The 18,938-nt window shown below is 39.4% G+C and overlaps 1 protein-coding gene across 1 annotated transcript in view; it reads right to left on the bottom strand.

The window, feature by feature from the left end:
* The window catches only part of GALNTL6 (polypeptide N-acetylgalactosaminyltransferase like 6), a 955,099-nt gene that overhangs the window by 612,203 nt on the left and 323,958 nt on the right, over window positions 1–18,938 (bottom strand). Inside the window, exon 3 of the mRNA XM_036315018.1 lies at window positions 2,125–2,233. Coding sequence (XP_036170911.1) covers window positions 2,125–2,233 — 109 coding nt within the window. The remainder of the gene's footprint in view (window positions 1–2,124; window positions 2,234–18,938) is intronic.

Genomic DNA, 18,938 nt, shown 5'->3' with positions numbered 1-18,938 from the left:
TTGGCTCAAGTGAGGATAAGAATATAAAAGACATGTTCGTTTAAGAGGCAGAAAGGATAGTATGAAGCAGAAATAAATGTGATGTTCTGAATTTTATATCCAAAACTCATCAACACAAGCAAAGGGTAAGCACACCACGTCAAGTGAAAGTAACTTCGATGAATTAACAATGACAGTTATCATTAGTTGAGTTTATATGTCCAAATAATTGGCCAATTACTTAAGGTAGATTATCTTTAATCCTCACAACAATTCTGGATGGTAGAATATAAGAAAGAAAAATTGATTAGCCACGTAACCCAGCTCATGTATGCAAAAGCCAGTATCTGATCCCAGGAGTGTCTCTTATATGTGACCTTGTCATTACCTCATGTTTCCCAGATATTATTCAAGGTCAAACTGTAGGACGTAATGGAGCCAGATAAGACTTGACCTTTCATCTAGCTCTGCAAATTATTGGCTGTTTGACCTTGGATAATATTTAATAAATACATGCTTAAGACTTTGTGTTTTTTTATTAATTGGAGATCTTAAAACCTGTCTATTACAGTTATTAGGAGGTTTGAATTAAATCTGTATGTAAAACACTAGTACAAAACAGCTGTTCAATTAATATTAGCTTATTCTATTATTATTATTCATACTTGGCAACTTCAGTTAGTTTGATTATATAAACATCTCCAAAAATTTTCAGCATCCTGTGGTTAGAAAGTGGGACATTTTGTCGGATTAATATAGGGCTGATTAAGCAAAAGGAGAAAAAAAATAAGAGGACTCCAAAGGTAAGGATGCTGGTAACTAACACACTTTCATGATGGTTCATGGGGTCATGGCCAAGGTGGAAAGACAATGAAACCTAGAATAGAAAGACTCTCTGAGAAATGAAGAACATCCTTGGGAAGAGAGAGCAGCTTTAATGAAGATGGGGAGGGGGAGATTGAAGGGGCATGATTTGGGGAAAGGAATGAAAGAAGAAAATTAAAGAAGACTATAATTAGATCATCCACACCTGACCCAGAGCTCAAAACATTTCACAGCCCCGAACAATTTCATAACTGTTTGGACACCATCACTCCAGTTTTCCTGACAGGATGAGCTATGAGGAAGATTGACCAGTAGGACCTCACATTGTGGCTGAATTACCTGGGATGCAGCTTCTCGGGGTTGCTCAGATGTCTTTACCAAACAATAGCTTTATTTCTGTGACATACTCACTATGAAAAAGACACAAAAAACTAGAGCTCCTTCGGTCAAATAATAGAATATGGACTTCCCATTATATGTTATTCTCTTTCATCAATTTCTACTTATATGGCCTTCTGAATCCCTGTTTCCAGCAACCTAATTTTTCAGTCCTCTAGAAAAACTTGCTTTTTCCTGTTAAGTTTTCCAACAAGAAAAATGTTTCCTCTATCTCTCACCTAAGACTAGAATTTTGCTACACATGTACAGGCCTACTTGACTATGTTTAACTTCCTGTCTGTTTGTCCAAGTATTGCTAACCTTAATCCCTGACAGTGTCTAGAACAGTGATGGCGAACCTTTTGAGCTCGGCGTGTCAGCATTTTGAAAAACCCTAACTTAACTCTGGTGCCGTGTCACATATAGAAATTTTTTGAGATTTGCAACCATAGTAAAAAAAGACTTATATTTTTGATATTTATTTTATATATTTAAATGCCATTTAACAAAGAAAAATCAACCAAAAAAATGAGTTCGTGTGTCAGAGGTTCGCCATCACTGGTCTAGAACATGGTACCGTACCTTTAATATTTTGAATTGCCATTTAAACATACCTGACCTAATGAATCAATCTAATTCAAGACATATGTCTATTAAGTCAAGTCTTACTGAATATTCCCAAGATACCCCCAGAGATTATTAAAAAGCAGTTGGGTAATACCAAGTACTATAGATTTCTAAAAACGTTAATGCCTTCTTCAGTTAATATTGTAAGGGCTATTTATTATTGGTTTTCTCTCTGCAATTTGAAATTGTTTTCGCTCTGACCCATGAGACATACCTTACGGTGTGCAGAAGAAATACTAATTAGAGATCCTTTCAGTGACAAATGAGACACTGCAGTAAGGGAAGTAGCACTTTGGCGTACACTGAACTCCATACCTGAGCGCATAGCCTCTTTCTGAATGCTTTCATAGTCATGCCAGTCTTTTCTTCTCAAACCATCTGTCCATGCATAGAATTGCCCATCTCCCAGGCCCAGTGGAAATGTCTGTGGAAAAGGAAAGTATTCAGAGCATAAAAAGGAGGTATTTCCTTTTGCATGGTAGGTAAACACAGCCAGGCACATAATAGGCAATCAAAGAATATTTGTTGAATAAGTGTTTCTTCCAAGTGTACTGAAAAGAAAGCTATTGCTAGTGACCAGATTAATAAACATTTTAAAACCCTGTTTCAGCTTTTTAAAAATTATTATTTATTGTCTGAAGTTTTACATATGTCTCCTTTTTCCCTGCCTAACCCCTCCCCCCCCCCCAGCCATTCCCACCCCAGGCAAGCCCCCATCGCCCTAGTTTCTGTGTCCATTGGTTATGCTAATATGCATGCATACTAGTCCTTTGGTTGCTCTCTATCCCCCCCTCCCCTGCCATTTGTCTCTGGATTTATTCTTGTTCATCAGTTTATGTTGATCATTATAATTATATCCCACATATGAGTGAGATCATGTGATATTTATCTTTCTTTGACTGGCTGATTTCACTTAGCATAATGCTCTCCAGTTCTATCCATGCTGTTGTAAATGGTAAAAGTTCTTTTTTATTACAGCTGAGTAGTATTCCATTGTGTAGATGTAGCACAGATTTTTAATCCACTCATCTGCTGATGGGCACTTAGGTTGTTTCCAAATCTTAGCTATTGTAAATTGTGCTGCTATGAACACAGGAGTGCATATATCCTTCCTGATTGGTTTTTCTGGTTTCATGTGTCAACCACAACATCTACCCTTTTCTATTTTATTTCATACAGAGACTTTAGTAATAATTCAGCATTTCACCTTTCATGAGCATAAAAGCCTAGCTGTTTTCATTTGCCCAAAGTGTAAATATCAGTAATACTATCAATTTTGGTATGAAATGAAATGAATTTTGTTTGCGATTTGTATGGTTTCATTAATTTTGATCAAGTATATTTGAATAGCCTGATAGTAATATCAGCAACCATTCATTGAATGCTCACTATGTGCCAGGTATTATGTTAAATACTCTGTATATTGAAGATTGTTCAATCTTTATGATAGTCTTTGGTTGTAAATCTCCATTTTTTCTGCCTATTAAGCTTGAGGCCCAGAGAACTGAAATAACTTGAATTAAACCACAGTGGCAACGTCAGAACTTGGACCCATTCTGTTAAGACCAAAACTGTGGTCTTAAAAACTAGTAAATACCGCCTCCTATCTAGACTTCCGGTAAAGTATGTTACCCGGTTATGCTTACAGTTGAAAACTATCACGCACTCAACAACTGCAGTCAGAACATGTTTTGTGCTTTGGTAAAACCCAGTATGTTCTAATGTCAACTTGAAAAGTATTTCTGTGTACATTGCTGAAGCTACTATTTTTATGGTGTTTATTTTTGGTAATAGAAAAATGTTTTAAATAAATATTATTTTCACCAATCTTAATAATCAAGAAAATATAAAATAAATGTTTTCATATTTACATATCATTTCCTTTTCATTTAGTTTATGTTTGAAATTAGTAATATATCTACAGATGAAGATAAAGAAAATTTTTTTACAGTTTCAATTTAGGTAAAACTAAAGAATAATTTCAGCAAAGAAATTTTATTCCATGAGACTTTTCAAGGCAAATGATGTGTCTTATTAGTTTGAAATAGTGCAACTATTGTGCTTATAAAAATTATCTACCTTCAGTCCATATTTATAGATTTTAAAAGATTCATTTACTTTTGAAAGAATGAAATGGAGCTAACAAAGAAAAACAATGTAGTTAAAATCAGAGGAAAGATTATCCAAACCCTATATATTTAAAGGAATTTGTTTATAAGAGTGGTGAGTTCAGGAAAAACAGGAATAAGCAAACATATAAGGGTAACAATGAGTTTATGTAAAATGAAGGATATAAAAACAAGGAGATTTTTTAAAAGGAAGATATAAAGAAAGAAAAGCTATGACAAAATTAACAGAAAAGAGTAAAGTAAAAATAGAAGGAAATGTGAAAAACAATTGGGGTATAGTAGCAAACACTAGAAAAAAATGTCATGCATTTTTTTCCTAATGGATAATGATTTTATAATTAAACTCAGCTTTGAATCTGAAGTTTTAAATAATCAGATAACTTTAGAATATAAAATCCATGTTTTGTCTCAGCCATGCATTTACAATGGTAAGTACTCAGCAATAAGAAAATCTTTCACATTGATTTAGATAATACAAATTTATATACATCACTTTCAGATTAAAATAGTTTCAAAATAAGTTTTGACATGAAACATGGAGAAACAATTGTGCAAAATCCAAATATACAAAGTTCTATCTGGTTACATATTAGTTGGCACACCAGCTCCCTTACACAGAAGGAAGGGAGAAACAGAAGAAAGACACAGACCACTCCAGGTTGGTAGGTGGCAGGTTTAATAAGCAAGGGAACTACATACAAGACTTGTCTTAGTCTGTGCCATGAGACGAGTAGGTCTCAGCACCAGAATCTTAACCTATAGAGAGGCTTTAATTGGTTCAGTAAGGTGTTCAGTCCAGGTGGTCCAACAAAACCTTACTCTTAAGGCTACATCCTTGAAAACTTTGTGGGAATGGTGGGCAGGGCATAAATTCCTAGGTCAAAGGAAAAAGGGTGAGGAGCTACTGAATGCCCAGGGTCAAGGTCATGGGAAAACCAGTGGTCACATCCTCTTAATGGCTCCCTACAACATTCCACCCCTACACTGGCTCTTATAATTTTCCACACCCCCTCTTCCTCAATTGGCCTTGAGTGGTCAGCAAGGTGTTTTATTAGCATTGAGATGGCTCATTTGGCAGCTATCTGGCTGCACTGGAGGCAGAGGCCTCTACAAGAATTTAGACACATGGAAGATAACCACAGATTAAGATAATAATTCCCAAAATAAGTAAAAATTTTTTCTACCAAGGGCCCCATGATTGGAATCATTGATTTACTAAGTCACATAGACTGGTGGGCATTTACTTGTGTCCTCTTATGAATTAATAAAGATGACACATTAGCAGACTCATTATGGACACAAAACATTCTCTTTAGATAATGGCACAGGTGCCTCCTTGCAAGGCAGTATTCATGCCCTTGGACATCTGTTTTGGAGGACAGCTTTTGTCATTAGAGACATTTAAATCAGTATTCAGAAGAGACAGACTGTTGTCTACCATTCGAGGCTTGCTGGGTGAATTCTATAAGGACTCCTATCCTATATAATAAAAGCCCAATAGCTAAGTGTCCGATTGTCCGTTTGGCCGTTCAACCAATCAAAGTGTATATGCTAATCATATGCTAAGGCCACTCAACCGCTCCCTACGAAGTGCACTGACCACCAGGGGGGAGACAGTTGACCGGTCAGCCAATCTCTATGACGCACACTAACCATCAGGGGGCAGACGCTCCGACTGGTAGGTTAGCTTGCTGCTGAGATCCAGACGATCGGGACTGAGCGAGGAAGGCCAGACATGCCCTGGAGCCCTCCCACAGTCCCTCCCTGGATGGCCAACCTCCCATGTCCCTCCCTGGCCCAGATTGTGCACTGGTGGGGTCCCTTGGCCTGGACTGCTCCCTCTCGCAATCCAGGACCCCTCAGGAAATGTTGGAGAGCTGGTTTGGGCACCGGGCCTCTAGTGTGATATAAAGTCCACCAGGCAGTGGAGGGACAAAGAGAATGGCCAAATGATTATACAGGTGGAAAACAGAACATGCCCACCTGGCCTTGAGGAGAAGGAGGCTGGCAGCTTTAGGAAGTTGACCTGGTTGTGTAGACCATCCACGTTGGCTGGAGGAGGAGCACTGTCTGGCTGAAGAGATAGGGGCCAACTAAGACCTCTCTCTCTAATGGTGAATGTTTCACTCCAGGAATCATGCATTTTAATATGTCTGGTTTGCAGCAGACATATTGGGATTGAGTTGTTCCCTCTCACTCAGGGGTACAAAGAAACTCACTCATCTCTGTGGGATGTCCCATTGCAAATTCCAGTAGATAATGTCTTTCCCAGGCATGATGGGACCTGGGTTCTCAGCAGGGTAGCTCATTGATCCACAAATAAGAGGGGCAATGGCTCTCTTTGTCTTCCATACTTTTCAGGTGTTGGGTGTGTGGCAGGGTCCCCAGTCTGGCATATGGGTCACAGGCCCTGCTGGCTGATCATTTGAATGTATTAAAGCCTGAAATAGCACTTTAGTCCAGCCAACCAAGGTGTTTTATCTGTTAGTAATTTCACCTACTGCTTTAATATTCCATTTTTCCTTTCTACCAAACATGTTGCTTGCTGGTTATAGGTGAGATGGGGCCTCCATTCAATGTCATGTTCCTTTGCTCAGTCTGGTACATCATGACCTTTGAAGTGAGACCCCAGTCCCTGTCTATTCCACAAGGGTATCGATAAATGGAACCCAGCTTCTCTTACCCCCTAATGGTGGCAGCCTGTTTTACACAATGAGAGGGAAAGTTTATATTAGGACAGACACAGTCTTCTCACACAATAGGGCATATGTAGAACCATCACACAGAGGGAGGAGGCCAATATAATCATTTTCCAATCCAGCACCTGCTGGGAAATTTTGTGGATGGCCTCAGACACCTGTGGCAATTGTCTTGGGCATTGTTTACAACACACAAGACATGCTATTAATACATTAACCTTGTGACTGCATTTCAAGGGCAAACCAGCATCCTTGGCCACATTCCATCCCACAGCCACTTCAGTGGCCAGTCTTTCTGTGCAAAAATATCTGCTGTACTATCTAATGAAGGGTCATTTGCTAGGGTGGGTCATTTGCTAGGGTGCATATTTGAGCAAAGACATGAGCTTCCTGATTGCCAGGGGTGTGAGTGCCTTGTGAGCCTGGACTTGGAAGGCGGTGAGGACTGCCTCAGGCTCTTGCAAGCAAACTCAAATGTTTTTCCACATATCCTAACCCTACAAGGGCTTATTCATGATCACCTGCCCCTCAGCTTCCCGTTGTCCAAGCCATAGGGTTAATCCCTTTAGAACAGCCCAACTGTCAGTGTGGAGGATTACCATCCTGGGCTCAAGAATGCTTGCCAGCAAAACCAATTTGAGCTCAACCTATTGGTTGCTGCAGTTAATACCTGTGTATATCCAGACTAGAGGTCCGGTGCACAAAATTCGTGCATGGGTACAGTCCCTAGGCCTGGCCAGTGATCAGGGCCGATCTGTGGGGCAACCGGTGGGGTGATTGGGGGGAGGGTGGCCCTGCTGGCACCACCTGTTCGCTGGCCCCACCCCACCCACTGCTGCCACCAGTCGCCTTCCTTTGCGGGGCGACCAACAGGGTGATCAGGGAACCCCTGCTGGCACCCAGCTTGGCTGGCCTGGGGCCTGTGGGCTGGGGAGCAGCTCCTGCATTGAGTGTATGTCCCCTGGTGGTCAGTGTGCATCATAGCAACTGGTCGTTCTGCCATTCGGTCGATTTGCATATTAGGCTTTTATGATATAGGAAAGTGTAAGTGTTAGACTGATTAGAGACTACAGACCATTTGGGTGAGTTGCCGTGACTAGACCCATCTTAGTTTGAAACAATACAACTATTTTTCTAATGAAAAAGTATCTGCCAGTCCCTCTTTCTAGCTTATAAAAGATCCACTTGTTTTGAAAGAATGGAAATAGAGCTACTTACTATCAGCCAGAATTTCCCACACTCCCTCCCTACAGGTCATAGGGGCTGCCACAAGAATATGGGTAGAGTATTTGGAATATTTACATACTCTATGGGTCTAGTAGTGTCTAGAGACAGTGGGCTGGTGGACAGGGTGCTCCTCTGCTGCAAACAAGCATGCTTCTTAAGCCAGTGTGAGATTTTTGAGCCATGGCAGAAGTGGGCTGATGAAACATATTCTCAACCCACCCTTGAAAAGAAAGGAAGTTCTTAATATAATATGCTGTTCCTTTGGGAGAGGCTCTAACTGGAAAAGCATTGTGCATACTGCTAGGAGCTGCTGATGTATGGGGGTTCCAGAACTGGGACCATAATCCTAGGGGTACTCTCTCCTTCTGTTGTCCCTGCCCCAGAGCCCAACCCATACCTTCCAAAGTCACAGACACATCTAATTCAAATGGTAGCCCTACTTGGGAGATGCCCAGAGCTTTAATCTGTTTCATTAGTATTTTGCCTTCTCAAAGGTGACTTGTTGCTCTGATCCCAGTTCCACATGTGCCTTTTTTTTTTTTTTTTTTACCAGAGGGTATAAAGGATAGAGGCACTGTTCAGGGTGGGGGGAGGGGGAGAGTCCTCCAAAGTTCCAAAGTGCCTATAAAGCTGGTACCTCTTTCCCATTCTTAGGGGTTGGATAGGCATGCAACTTACCAACTATAGCTTCTTAGACAACATGGGTCTTTTTTTTTTTTTAACATGGGTCTTATTCAACCGATGACTCCCCAAAACTTTACAGTAGTGCCCGGGCCTTGAATTTTTTGTGGGTTCACTGCCTATCCTTTCCCTCACAGATGTTCCGACAAAGTCTGCAGTGTCCTGCAGTAGAGACTGTCCTCATGTTAGTTCTGTATCATCAATATAATGGGCCCATTTTACTGATGTGGGAAAGGAGAACAGAGAGATCTTGGGGTACCATCCCTGACATATTGTGGGGCTGTGAAGGTAATCGTGGGGAAGCATTGGAAAGGTCCATTATTCCCTCTCCCACATGAAGGCAAATTAATCTTGTGACTCAATAGCCAGGAGTATACTGAAAAAACGCATTTGCTAAATCCAACACAGCATGATACACTCCTAGGACTGGGGCCAAGGTATCTAAGATGATGGAAATGTTGGGCACAGATGCATGAATGAGGGGCCACTACCTTGTTCAATTCTCGCAGTCCACAGTCATCCTGAATGAGCCATCTGGCTTTTTTAACCACACTGGGCAGCTGAAAACACTGTAGGCAAGGTGCACAATACCAACTTGGTGTAGTTCTTTGATATTTTCTCCTATTTCCTTATGCCTCCCCAGGCAATTTATATTGTTCGATTGTTACCATTTTTTGTGGGAGCAGCAGACTTGCTGGTTCCCAATTGGTATTTCCCATCAATACTGATTTGATTACTCTAACCTGGAGGCAGATTTAACCCATAGAGTTTTGCAGAGTTTGCCCTTGTAGGCTATCAATGACCAATATCTTCCCTGATATTGGAGAGAGAAAAGCCTTGTTCTCTCCTGGGGTAGAATGTTTAATCTTTAGTGTCAAAGGGACCTTCCTGTTTCCCTCCATAACATCAATGGCACTGAGGGAGGCAGATATGAAGGTTACTCTGTATTAGACTACATTTGGCTCCAGTGGCAACCAGGACAGTCCATCATCTTTTGTATATTTCTGGGAACCATTGAGTATTGAGCTCAAAATGAAGCCAATGATCACCTTCATTGGCCCTCACCTGGAGGCAGTTTTGTCTGGAATCCTATACTCAGGTGTGGGAGGTACCCACACCCAATAGGACTGTATCACCCAGGCTTTAATGGAGCAGACAGGGCATGAGAAATGGTAGGGGCAGGTGGGACAAGTCATAGCTATTGTTCCGGTTTGAAGGCTTTCCATAGAACAACCAACACAGCCATGGTGTCAAACCACATTTGCTTCTGGGTTATCTTCACCAGACCCTTTGTAACAATAAACTCAGCAGGAGAGTGTTCCCTCATCACCAGCCTTTCCTGGATTGGGGGCTGCCCCACTGGCTGGGGTTGTTGTTACTTTGCTTTTGGTTTCCTTTGTATTGGGCGTCAGACAGTACCCAAGGTTAAGTACACTTTATGGTCAACCACCACAACGCCCTCCTCTTCATTCTCCTCATTTTACCTCTTATTGTCCCACTCAGGCTTTGTCACAAGCACCTGGACTTTAATCCATGGCAGCTTTACAAAATAGCACGTTAAAGTCTTCCATGTATTATCCTGCTCTCCTACCTCTTCTAGCTCCAAAGCTAGAAGAGTTGTAGACACAAGTCCTCCTCTAACCTCAGCTCATCCTCCAACTTTCTCACTCCGGCTTCAGCCTCCAGCTCTCCAGTTCGGCATGGGTGGCTGAGTGCTCCCCACAGCCAAGGCCAGCCCACTGCCCACAGCCATGTGCTTCCCTTCTTTGCGGACGAGAGCTGCATGCAGTTCCTCAAAAACGCATTAGACCAGCTGGCATTTTCAGGGTGTCTCCACTCTCATGTAGGGGCACATAAGAATCTAACTAACAGACCATCCCTCCCCACATAAAGGTCAAAGACCCATTTATTACATTTACTGGCTAACTTACCAACCCCTCCTCACCACACACACAGACACACAGCGGGCAAAGGGTAACCAAAGCAAGTAGCAGGCCACTCCAGATTGGTAGGTGGTAAGTGGCAGGTTAAATAAGCAAGGGGACAAACTTACCAGACTTGTCTGGGGGAGCTGGGAGGCAAGCAGATCTCTGCACCTGCCGCCATTTTACGTTTACATAGAGCCGTGGTCTGCAAACCGCGGCTCGGGAGCCACATGTGGCTCTTTGGCCCCTTCAGTGTGGCTCTTCCACAAAATACCACGCACGTACGGTGCGATTGAAACTTCGTGGCCCATGCGCAGAAGTCGGTATTTTGTGGAAGAGCCACACTGAAGAGGCCAAAGAGCCGCATGTGGCTCGCGAGCCGCGGTTTGCCGAGCCGCAGTTTGCCGACCACTGGAGAGGCTTTCACTGGGCCAGTCACATATTCAGTCCAATAAGACCTTACTCTCTCTAGGCTACATGCTTGAACAACAGTGTGGAAAGGGTGGGGAGGATGTCCATTTCAGCGAACAGGGGATGGGGGAGGAGCTTCTGATTGCGCCTCCAGTGCACAGGTCAACTGGAGGTCATGTCCTCTCGATGACCTCCTCCAACATTACCAGGCCCATCCTGTTTCCCTTACTTTGATACATTTAATTTTGAGAATCCTTAGCAATTGGTAATTGAACACAAGAGTTAATCTTCATTTTCTCCAGAAACCCTATGAAAATTAGGGAAAACCCTATGAAATTAGGGAAAAAGCATCAGATGAATCAAGGAAGCAGATAGTTGACTTGATACAAATTTTGTAAATGGCTGAGAATTACTGGGACAAAAGCATACTTTTTTTGTCCACTAAACTTTTGAAATAACTAAAAACAGAGGCATCAGGTATTTCTGAGAGCAAGGTTAAAGGTTAAATAAAAAAAAGACTGACACTTTTTATATGGGGCAGTTATATCTCCTCAATTCCAACCACCAGGTGATTTCTGTGACTCAGCCACTGTGCTCCCCACTCATAGAGGGTTGGAGTTTGAATGAGAGAAGTATGTTTTCAGAATACAAGCAATAGGTGAAAACAAGGGTGCCAAACCATTCTAAAAACAGGGTTCCACGGGAGTCTATATAACACCTATTATTTAACCAAACCTCTCTTCTGTCACTAGGCTCCCAGAAAGCTGATAGCCTGCCTTACACCCTTAGACAAAAGATCAATGAATTCTTATCACACAATTATTGGGTGGCTCCCAGGTACACACCCAGTAACTGCATGAAAACCCTCTTCTCAGAGAACATCAGAGTAGAATTTTCACTATTTCACTCATAAATATGACCAGGTATCCAAGGATTATTAGACATTTAAGAGAGATTTCAATGTAAAATTCAGAGGCCAAAGTAAATAAAAGTTACAATAAACTTTAAGGAAACAAAGGCAATATAAGGCAGAGAAGAAAACTTCCCCCCAAAATCTAAATTAAATTTCCTCAAAGAACATTAAGAAAAAGTTCCTCATAGAAACTGAATTTTAAAAAGAAATGAGCACTGAGCAAAGAAACAGCTCTTGCAAAGTATAAATGGAATAGCAGGCGTAGAATAGTTAAGAGGCAGTTTCAAAATTAAAGGTCAAAGGAACCCTACTCATTCACAAAGTATGTGCCAAACCTACTGAATTATCTTATTCACATGGAGGGCTGATGAACAATGCAAAGATTAGATGTATTTGCAACCTTTTCACCCACCAGAAAGGTGAATAAATAATTAATCTCAGCCGAAACCGGTTTGGCTCAGTGGATAGAGCGTCGGCCTGCAGACTGAAAGGTCCCAGGTTCGATTCCGGTCAAGGGCATGTACCTGGGTTGCGGGCACATCCCCAGGGGGTGTGCAGGAGGCAGCTGATCGATGTTTCTCTCTCATCGATGTTTCTAACTCTCTATCTCTCTCTCTTCCTCTCTGTAAGAAATCAATAAAATATATTTAAATAAATAAATAAATAAATAAATAAATAATCTCAGTCCATTTGAATAGAACTACCTTGGTTCTGAAAGCCTGGTCATCCAGTAAATTAAGTAGAAAAAATATATAAATAATAAGAGGAAACAAAAGAGTCAGTGGCAAAAGAAATATAATATTGAAAGGAGGCAGCAAAAGGGCAGCTAGCTTAGTGATCATCCCCTCCTGAATGGACAAGCAGGAAGAATGTCTCTGTAAAAGAAAAACAAAACAAAACAAAAATAGAAAAACAAACTTAATACTTATTTTCAAACACACATTAAAAGAAGAGTTACAGTGCTTCCAAAGATATTAGGATAAACCACTGCTATATACAGGGTATGGCAAAAGTAGATTTACAGTTGTGAGTATAGGAAACACAGTTTATTCTTGTATTATTACTTATTAATGATTGTATTATTTTCCATATGAACAACTGGAAACATACTTTTGCCCCACCCTGTATGTAAAAGTTCAAGCAAATGAAAAGTAAGGCTATTAATAAGGCTAAAGGGGGAAAAATAACCTACAAAAAAGGAAGGATGATTATAGCACACTATTGGATTCAGATATGAATACTCTTACCTAAGTATTGGTTAACAAAAATTGGTGCTATAACTACACTGAAGGTTGAGAAAAAGAGAAGAATAATATTGTTAAACACACATTTATATAATAGGAAAACAATAGATAAAACAAAAAACAGACAAAAATACTCAGAGAAAAATAATATACACACACTAGCTGCAAATATGGAAGTGTATGACATAATAAAGGTGAAAAGTTGGCATGGTTGTCCCTGGGTAGCAGAAATTGCAAGTCAGAGAGAGTGGGCCAGGTGAAACTATGCTTTAATAATAAAGCTTATCAGAGGATATGCTACACTAATACCTCTTCTTAGCTAGATAAATCCTACTCACAGACGAGCTAGATTAATGCTACTCACAACTAAGCAGCCTTGGTCACCTGGGAACTTGTTAGAAATACAATTCCCCAATCTAAACTCACACCTGTTAAACCAGAGAGGAGAGACACAGACAACTGTGTTTTAACTAGCTCCCCATGTGACTCTGAGGCTTATTAAAGTGTGAGAACCACTAATTCATATGAAAAGGAAGAGCAATTATCACATTAAAATGACATTTTGGATTCATTCGCAAAGTATGTGCCACAACCTACTGAAGAATCTTTTTCATATTGCAGGCTGATGACCAATATAAAGATTAGATGTGTTTGCAACTTTTTCACCTACCAGAAAGGTGAGTAAATAATCCCAGTTCATTTGACTTGAGCTACCTTGGTTCTGAAAGCCTGATCGACCAGTAAGTTAAATGGAAAAAAAAAACCATAAATAATAAGAATTCATATAAAATTAGTTGTATCTGCATCTTTTTCACTGGCCAGAAAGGTGGATGAATAAACCTAAGTTAATCCTAGTCTCTTTGTATAGAACCACATTGGTTCTGAAAACTTAACCATCCATTAAATGACCCATCAGTATTCTGACCTTTTCCTTCACATGAGCAGTCTCCAGTGCCCAGATCTATTTGCTTCTCTCTTGGGTTATATCACGTGCCCTCCATATGATTATAGTAACACAGAGCCATTATCTATGACCTTGTAAAATAAATGTAAAGAGTATTGTACCTTCATGAGGCATATATTTCAGACCCATCATTAGGTCAGCCATTTATTTGTGAGCTCTCTTTCTATTTTTCACCTTGTAGACTTTTTATTCATTGTAATGTCACTACAAATAATTAACTTGGAAAAAAATCAGTAAGAGAAGAGACAGAATCCATTAGGTAGAAACTATATGTAATAGTGAAAGCTGAATCCCAGAGCCTATTGAAAAATAATATACTTGAGAATGGGTCATGAGAAAAAAGTTTCCAAGGGTAAAACATTACTCATAGACAATGTGTTTGCCAGATATATCAAACTCAAACACCTGGGTTCAGAAAAATGATACAAAGGGGTGGAAATCTGTGGTGCACTCCTGGACTACCTGAGCACTGTTAATAACTTTGAAATCATGTTAAAACTTCTCTCAGGGTCTCTCCGTCTGAAAATCCCAGGTAAATAAAAAATCCCTTGCCTCTAAATTACAGCAATTTTATTCATCACAATATTTAGTATAGATGATGATGACATTAAAAGGACACATTGTGTGAATCTCTATAAAGAAAAGATTGTGTGTATTCTAAGACCTCTCTCAGGTTTTATAAATCAACAGCCAATGGACTTATTCTCACAATCAGCCCTACACCTACTACTATAGTTATTCTTTAGAAGACAGTATGGTGTAGTGGAACTACTCTGGATCCAGGGCCAGAAGATATAAATTAAAGTTTTAAACCATATGCAGGAAATCTACATTTCCTCTAAGCTCCTCAGTTAACTCTTATATGAAATGAGGGTAATAAAAATAAGACCTACCTTACACACCTCACAAGGATTTTTAAGTAGTAAATCAGATAAAGTATGAGAGAGCCCTTGGCTTATCATAAAGCCACATATATCTGCCAAAACCAGTTTGGCTCAGTGGATAGAGCGTCGGCTTGCGGACTGAAAGGTCCCAGGTTCGATTCTGGTCAAGGGCATGTACCTGGGTTGCGGGCACATCCCCAGTAGGAGATGTGCAGGAGGCAGCTGATCGATGTTTCTCTCTCATCGACGTTTCTAACTCCTATCTCTTTCCCTTCCTCTCTGTAAAAAATCAATAAAATATATTAAAAAAAAATAAAGCCACATATAAATGCCAGTTGTTTTCACCATCTCTGCTATTTTTATCCATATATTTGAGTTATTGCCATTGTCCTTGAAAAGTTATAATATACTTATTGAGACAAAACTTATATACATTAAACAAATAATTAATTACGTAGGCCAAACTCTACGTCAGAATATGTTAATAGGATATACGGATAGGTGAATTCTTATATTGGGTGTGATTATGTTTCTTATATTGAAGTCATTTGGGAGATGTTCTAAGCAAGTGGAACACTACTGTATAAGTAACATAATGATGACACCTATGGAAAAAAGAAGATAACTGACAATTATTCTTACATAATTTTATCCTCATAAGAGCAAGAATAATGAACAAGAGTTCGGAAATGTAAAGGTCAAATAATAGTCTTCAAGTCCACATATGTAGTAAGTGGAAAACTAGAATTTGAACTAAACTGGTCTGCCTTTAAATCTTATGAATTACAAAAACAAACGAACATAGAGACGTTTTATGTTTCTCTCATTATTTATTTATTCAAACTCTATAAAGTCACTTTTAAAATGTTAGGAATTAAACAAAAGAGACAAGATAAAGCCAAAGAAGAATCCATACAAGGACCTTCAACTGAATCCACTGAGCAACATGAGGCCATTACAGGCTCTCAAACTGGAGAGTAATATACAAAATGTTATGTGGACGTCAGTTTTGGTCAAACCCAAGTATAGAGCATGCAATGAGCCAGGAAAAATCTACAGAGAAGTTTCTGCAATTTTGTATACTCCCAAAACAGACTGATAAGTTAGTGTTAGAACACATAATCCCTTTTTTAGTGAATAGAACTGTCTTGTTCTTTACATCCTGTTTAAATTCTCAGACATGACATTGTTAACAAAATAAAATAAGCCTTGAGCTGGCGTTGATTACTGAAACCTCCAGTCCATCCTCTTGACCTTGTAAACATGGAATCCGAAGAAGGGCTGAGGACACAGATACATGCAGCAGGCAGTAGGGTGTATGAAGGAATTCAACTCTTATTTTTTGAACTTAAACATTTTCAGCCCTGACCGGTTTCGCTCAGTGGATAGAGCGTCGGCCTGCGGACTCAAGGGTCCCGGGTTCGATTCCAGTCAAGGGCATGTACCTTGGATGCGGGCACATCCCCAGTGGGGGGTGTGCAGGAGGCAGCTGATCGATGTTTCTCTCTCATCGATGTTTCTAACTTTCTATCCCTCTTCCTTCCTCTCTGTGAAAAATCAATAAAATATTAAAAAACAACAACAAACATTTTCAACAGAATATTGGTTGCTATATAAAATATCTTGATTTTAATTTTTAAACAAATGCAAGTATTGATAAAATATATTGTAGGATCATGTGTTTGGGATATCTTGGCTACAGTCCCCATTCCTAAATCAATGGGCAGGCTCTGCCACAATCTTAATCATGACCTCACTCAGCTTGCCTCAGAAATTGATGACATTGTCTTTTATCTGGTATAAACTTGACTAACGTTACCAAAACCCTGAGCTTATAAATTATCCTCTGTGTTTATGTTAGTGGCTATGGAGATCATTAAAACTAGTTAAAGATAAAACACTGAGTTAGTATTGGTGAGAAAAGCTTCAAAAGTGAGAAAATAAGAAGACTGTTCTGGTAAATAACTAAATAGTGCTTGGTTTTTATCTTGCTAATAAAAATGACAAAACATTTGAGGGGCTTGATGCTCAGAATTCCAGATTTCTGAGGATTCAGTTACATTGACCACACACTTGCAGTGTAAAATATTGTCCTATGGTAATGGTTGCTTTTATTATACATTTATCTATGGGGCTTATTTGCACACAAAAAAGGCTGCTATCAAATTCACGTTATCATAATACTATTTTATTTTGAATGACTATATCCATGGAATACAAGGAACACACAATTTGAGAGGTCTACTGACAGAGCTTGCTTTCTATTCCAATCTTTCTGAAACTATTTAAGCATCATTTGTTTGCATAGACAACGATCATAGGACCTTCATTTTATGATTTCTTGGGTGCTTGTGAAGAATTTCTGAAGATGCCTCCCTATTTGGGTTGAACACATGTCTGGGTAGCTGAAAAAAAGAAAGAAAAAAAGAAAAGAAACTCACATTGTTTTAGCTCTCTTTTTTTCTATATTGTTACTTCATAAATTTCATTAACATTATAACCAGAATCATTTTTCGTCAATAAACAGAAGCTTCTATTAGTAACTAATCAGAGAGATCAGTAGCAAACTATTCTCTTGTAAATAAAGGGCATCTTTATTATTATTTTTTTTAGTTAAATATCATTGACTGCAAGTGCCTGGTAAGAACCACCCTGATATTAAATAGGTTTAAGAACTCAACAGTAGCTAAATCCAGCTGACATACTCTATTTCCACTCAAGCATATGATGTAGAAGAGTTGTGTTACTGACCCTCAAAATTACTATAATTTTTACTTTTTTTCCATCACAATGGAAACATGTTAACTCAGCGGGAGAGTCCTCCACATCCTTGATTGCTATGCAGCAGCATACCTTGTAGAAATATTCAGAAGATCAGCATGTAACAAACATGACATTTTCTGAGATGCATTGCCATCTCAAAGTCTTCTCTTTGTGATTCCTAAAGGGAAAGATAAAAAACCAATAACGAAAATTTAGTAAAGAAGTGGACAGCATTTCTGTGAAAATGTAAAAGCAAAGAAAAATCATGTCCAAAAAAATCATATTATATTAACCTTCAAGTGTCACCTGGCCCCCTGGTGATGGAGATCCATACTCTTGCCGTTTTCTGTGGGTATTAAGTCTGGGTTTCCTGACCCCCTGAAATTTCTTCAGAAGGACATCATATGGTGCCTCTAGAATTCCACCCTATCAGTTCTTCAGGGGAAAAAACATAGCATCCTCAGTTGTTCTCCAGAATCAGTGTTATCTTAAAATAAGACTCTATGTCCTTATTAATCTGAGCTTACTGTGCTATGTCTGAAGGGAAACATATAACACAGAAAGATGGGATGAGGATTAGAGAGAAAAAGCAGAGATCTTTTGTCATAAGTGTGATAGTGATAAAGAAACCAAATCAAGTGAGCGCTTTCTTCATGCTGTATGCCACCCAGGTGTTTTATATATCTACTAACAAAATAAACAGTATAATAGCCCTGGACCCAGAACTACAGCTGAGAATACAGGATTAGTTTATAATGAAGTCATGAATAGATGACAGCATGTCACAGTCATGGCTTCAAACTCCTCAAAGATCATTGTATAAACATATGCTCAGTCGGCTGTAGTTATTAGCACTTTCACAATGACTGCAATCATCATTGCATCCGCTATATGCATACAAATACAGATGAGACCGCAACATTACATTCAAGGAGACTTTTCTACTTTTAGTATTGTTGCAATTTTAAATGGTTTGTATAGCAATCCTTTGAAATTTGTATCTGAAAGAAATTTTCTAAAGGATAAAGATAATTGAATATGCAAACTTCATACTTGAAAAGCTCAAACAATGCTTTTTAGCCTGCCTATCTCAATAGCCATCATTTAAGCTAATTCAATCTTCTGGAAAATCAAGTCAAAAGGTAAACAGTCATTGTAAGTCATCAAAAGTTTAACAAATATTTATTTTCACGAGTACCAGAGTATAACTAAGGCGAACTTGTGTAAAATGGATCATTGTAAGTAGATATATTGCTCAGAGATAGAGAACAGAGGGTATTCATACTATT

Source organism: Myotis myotis, unplaced genomic scaffold (assembly GCF_014108235.1).
Source record: "Myotis myotis isolate mMyoMyo1 unplaced genomic scaffold, mMyoMyo1.p scaffold_m19_p_6, whole genome shotgun sequence".
NCBI lineage: Eukaryota > Metazoa > Chordata > Mammalia > Chiroptera > Vespertilionidae > Myotis > Myotis myotis.
This window is presented reverse-complemented; position numbering and strand designations above follow the sequence as displayed.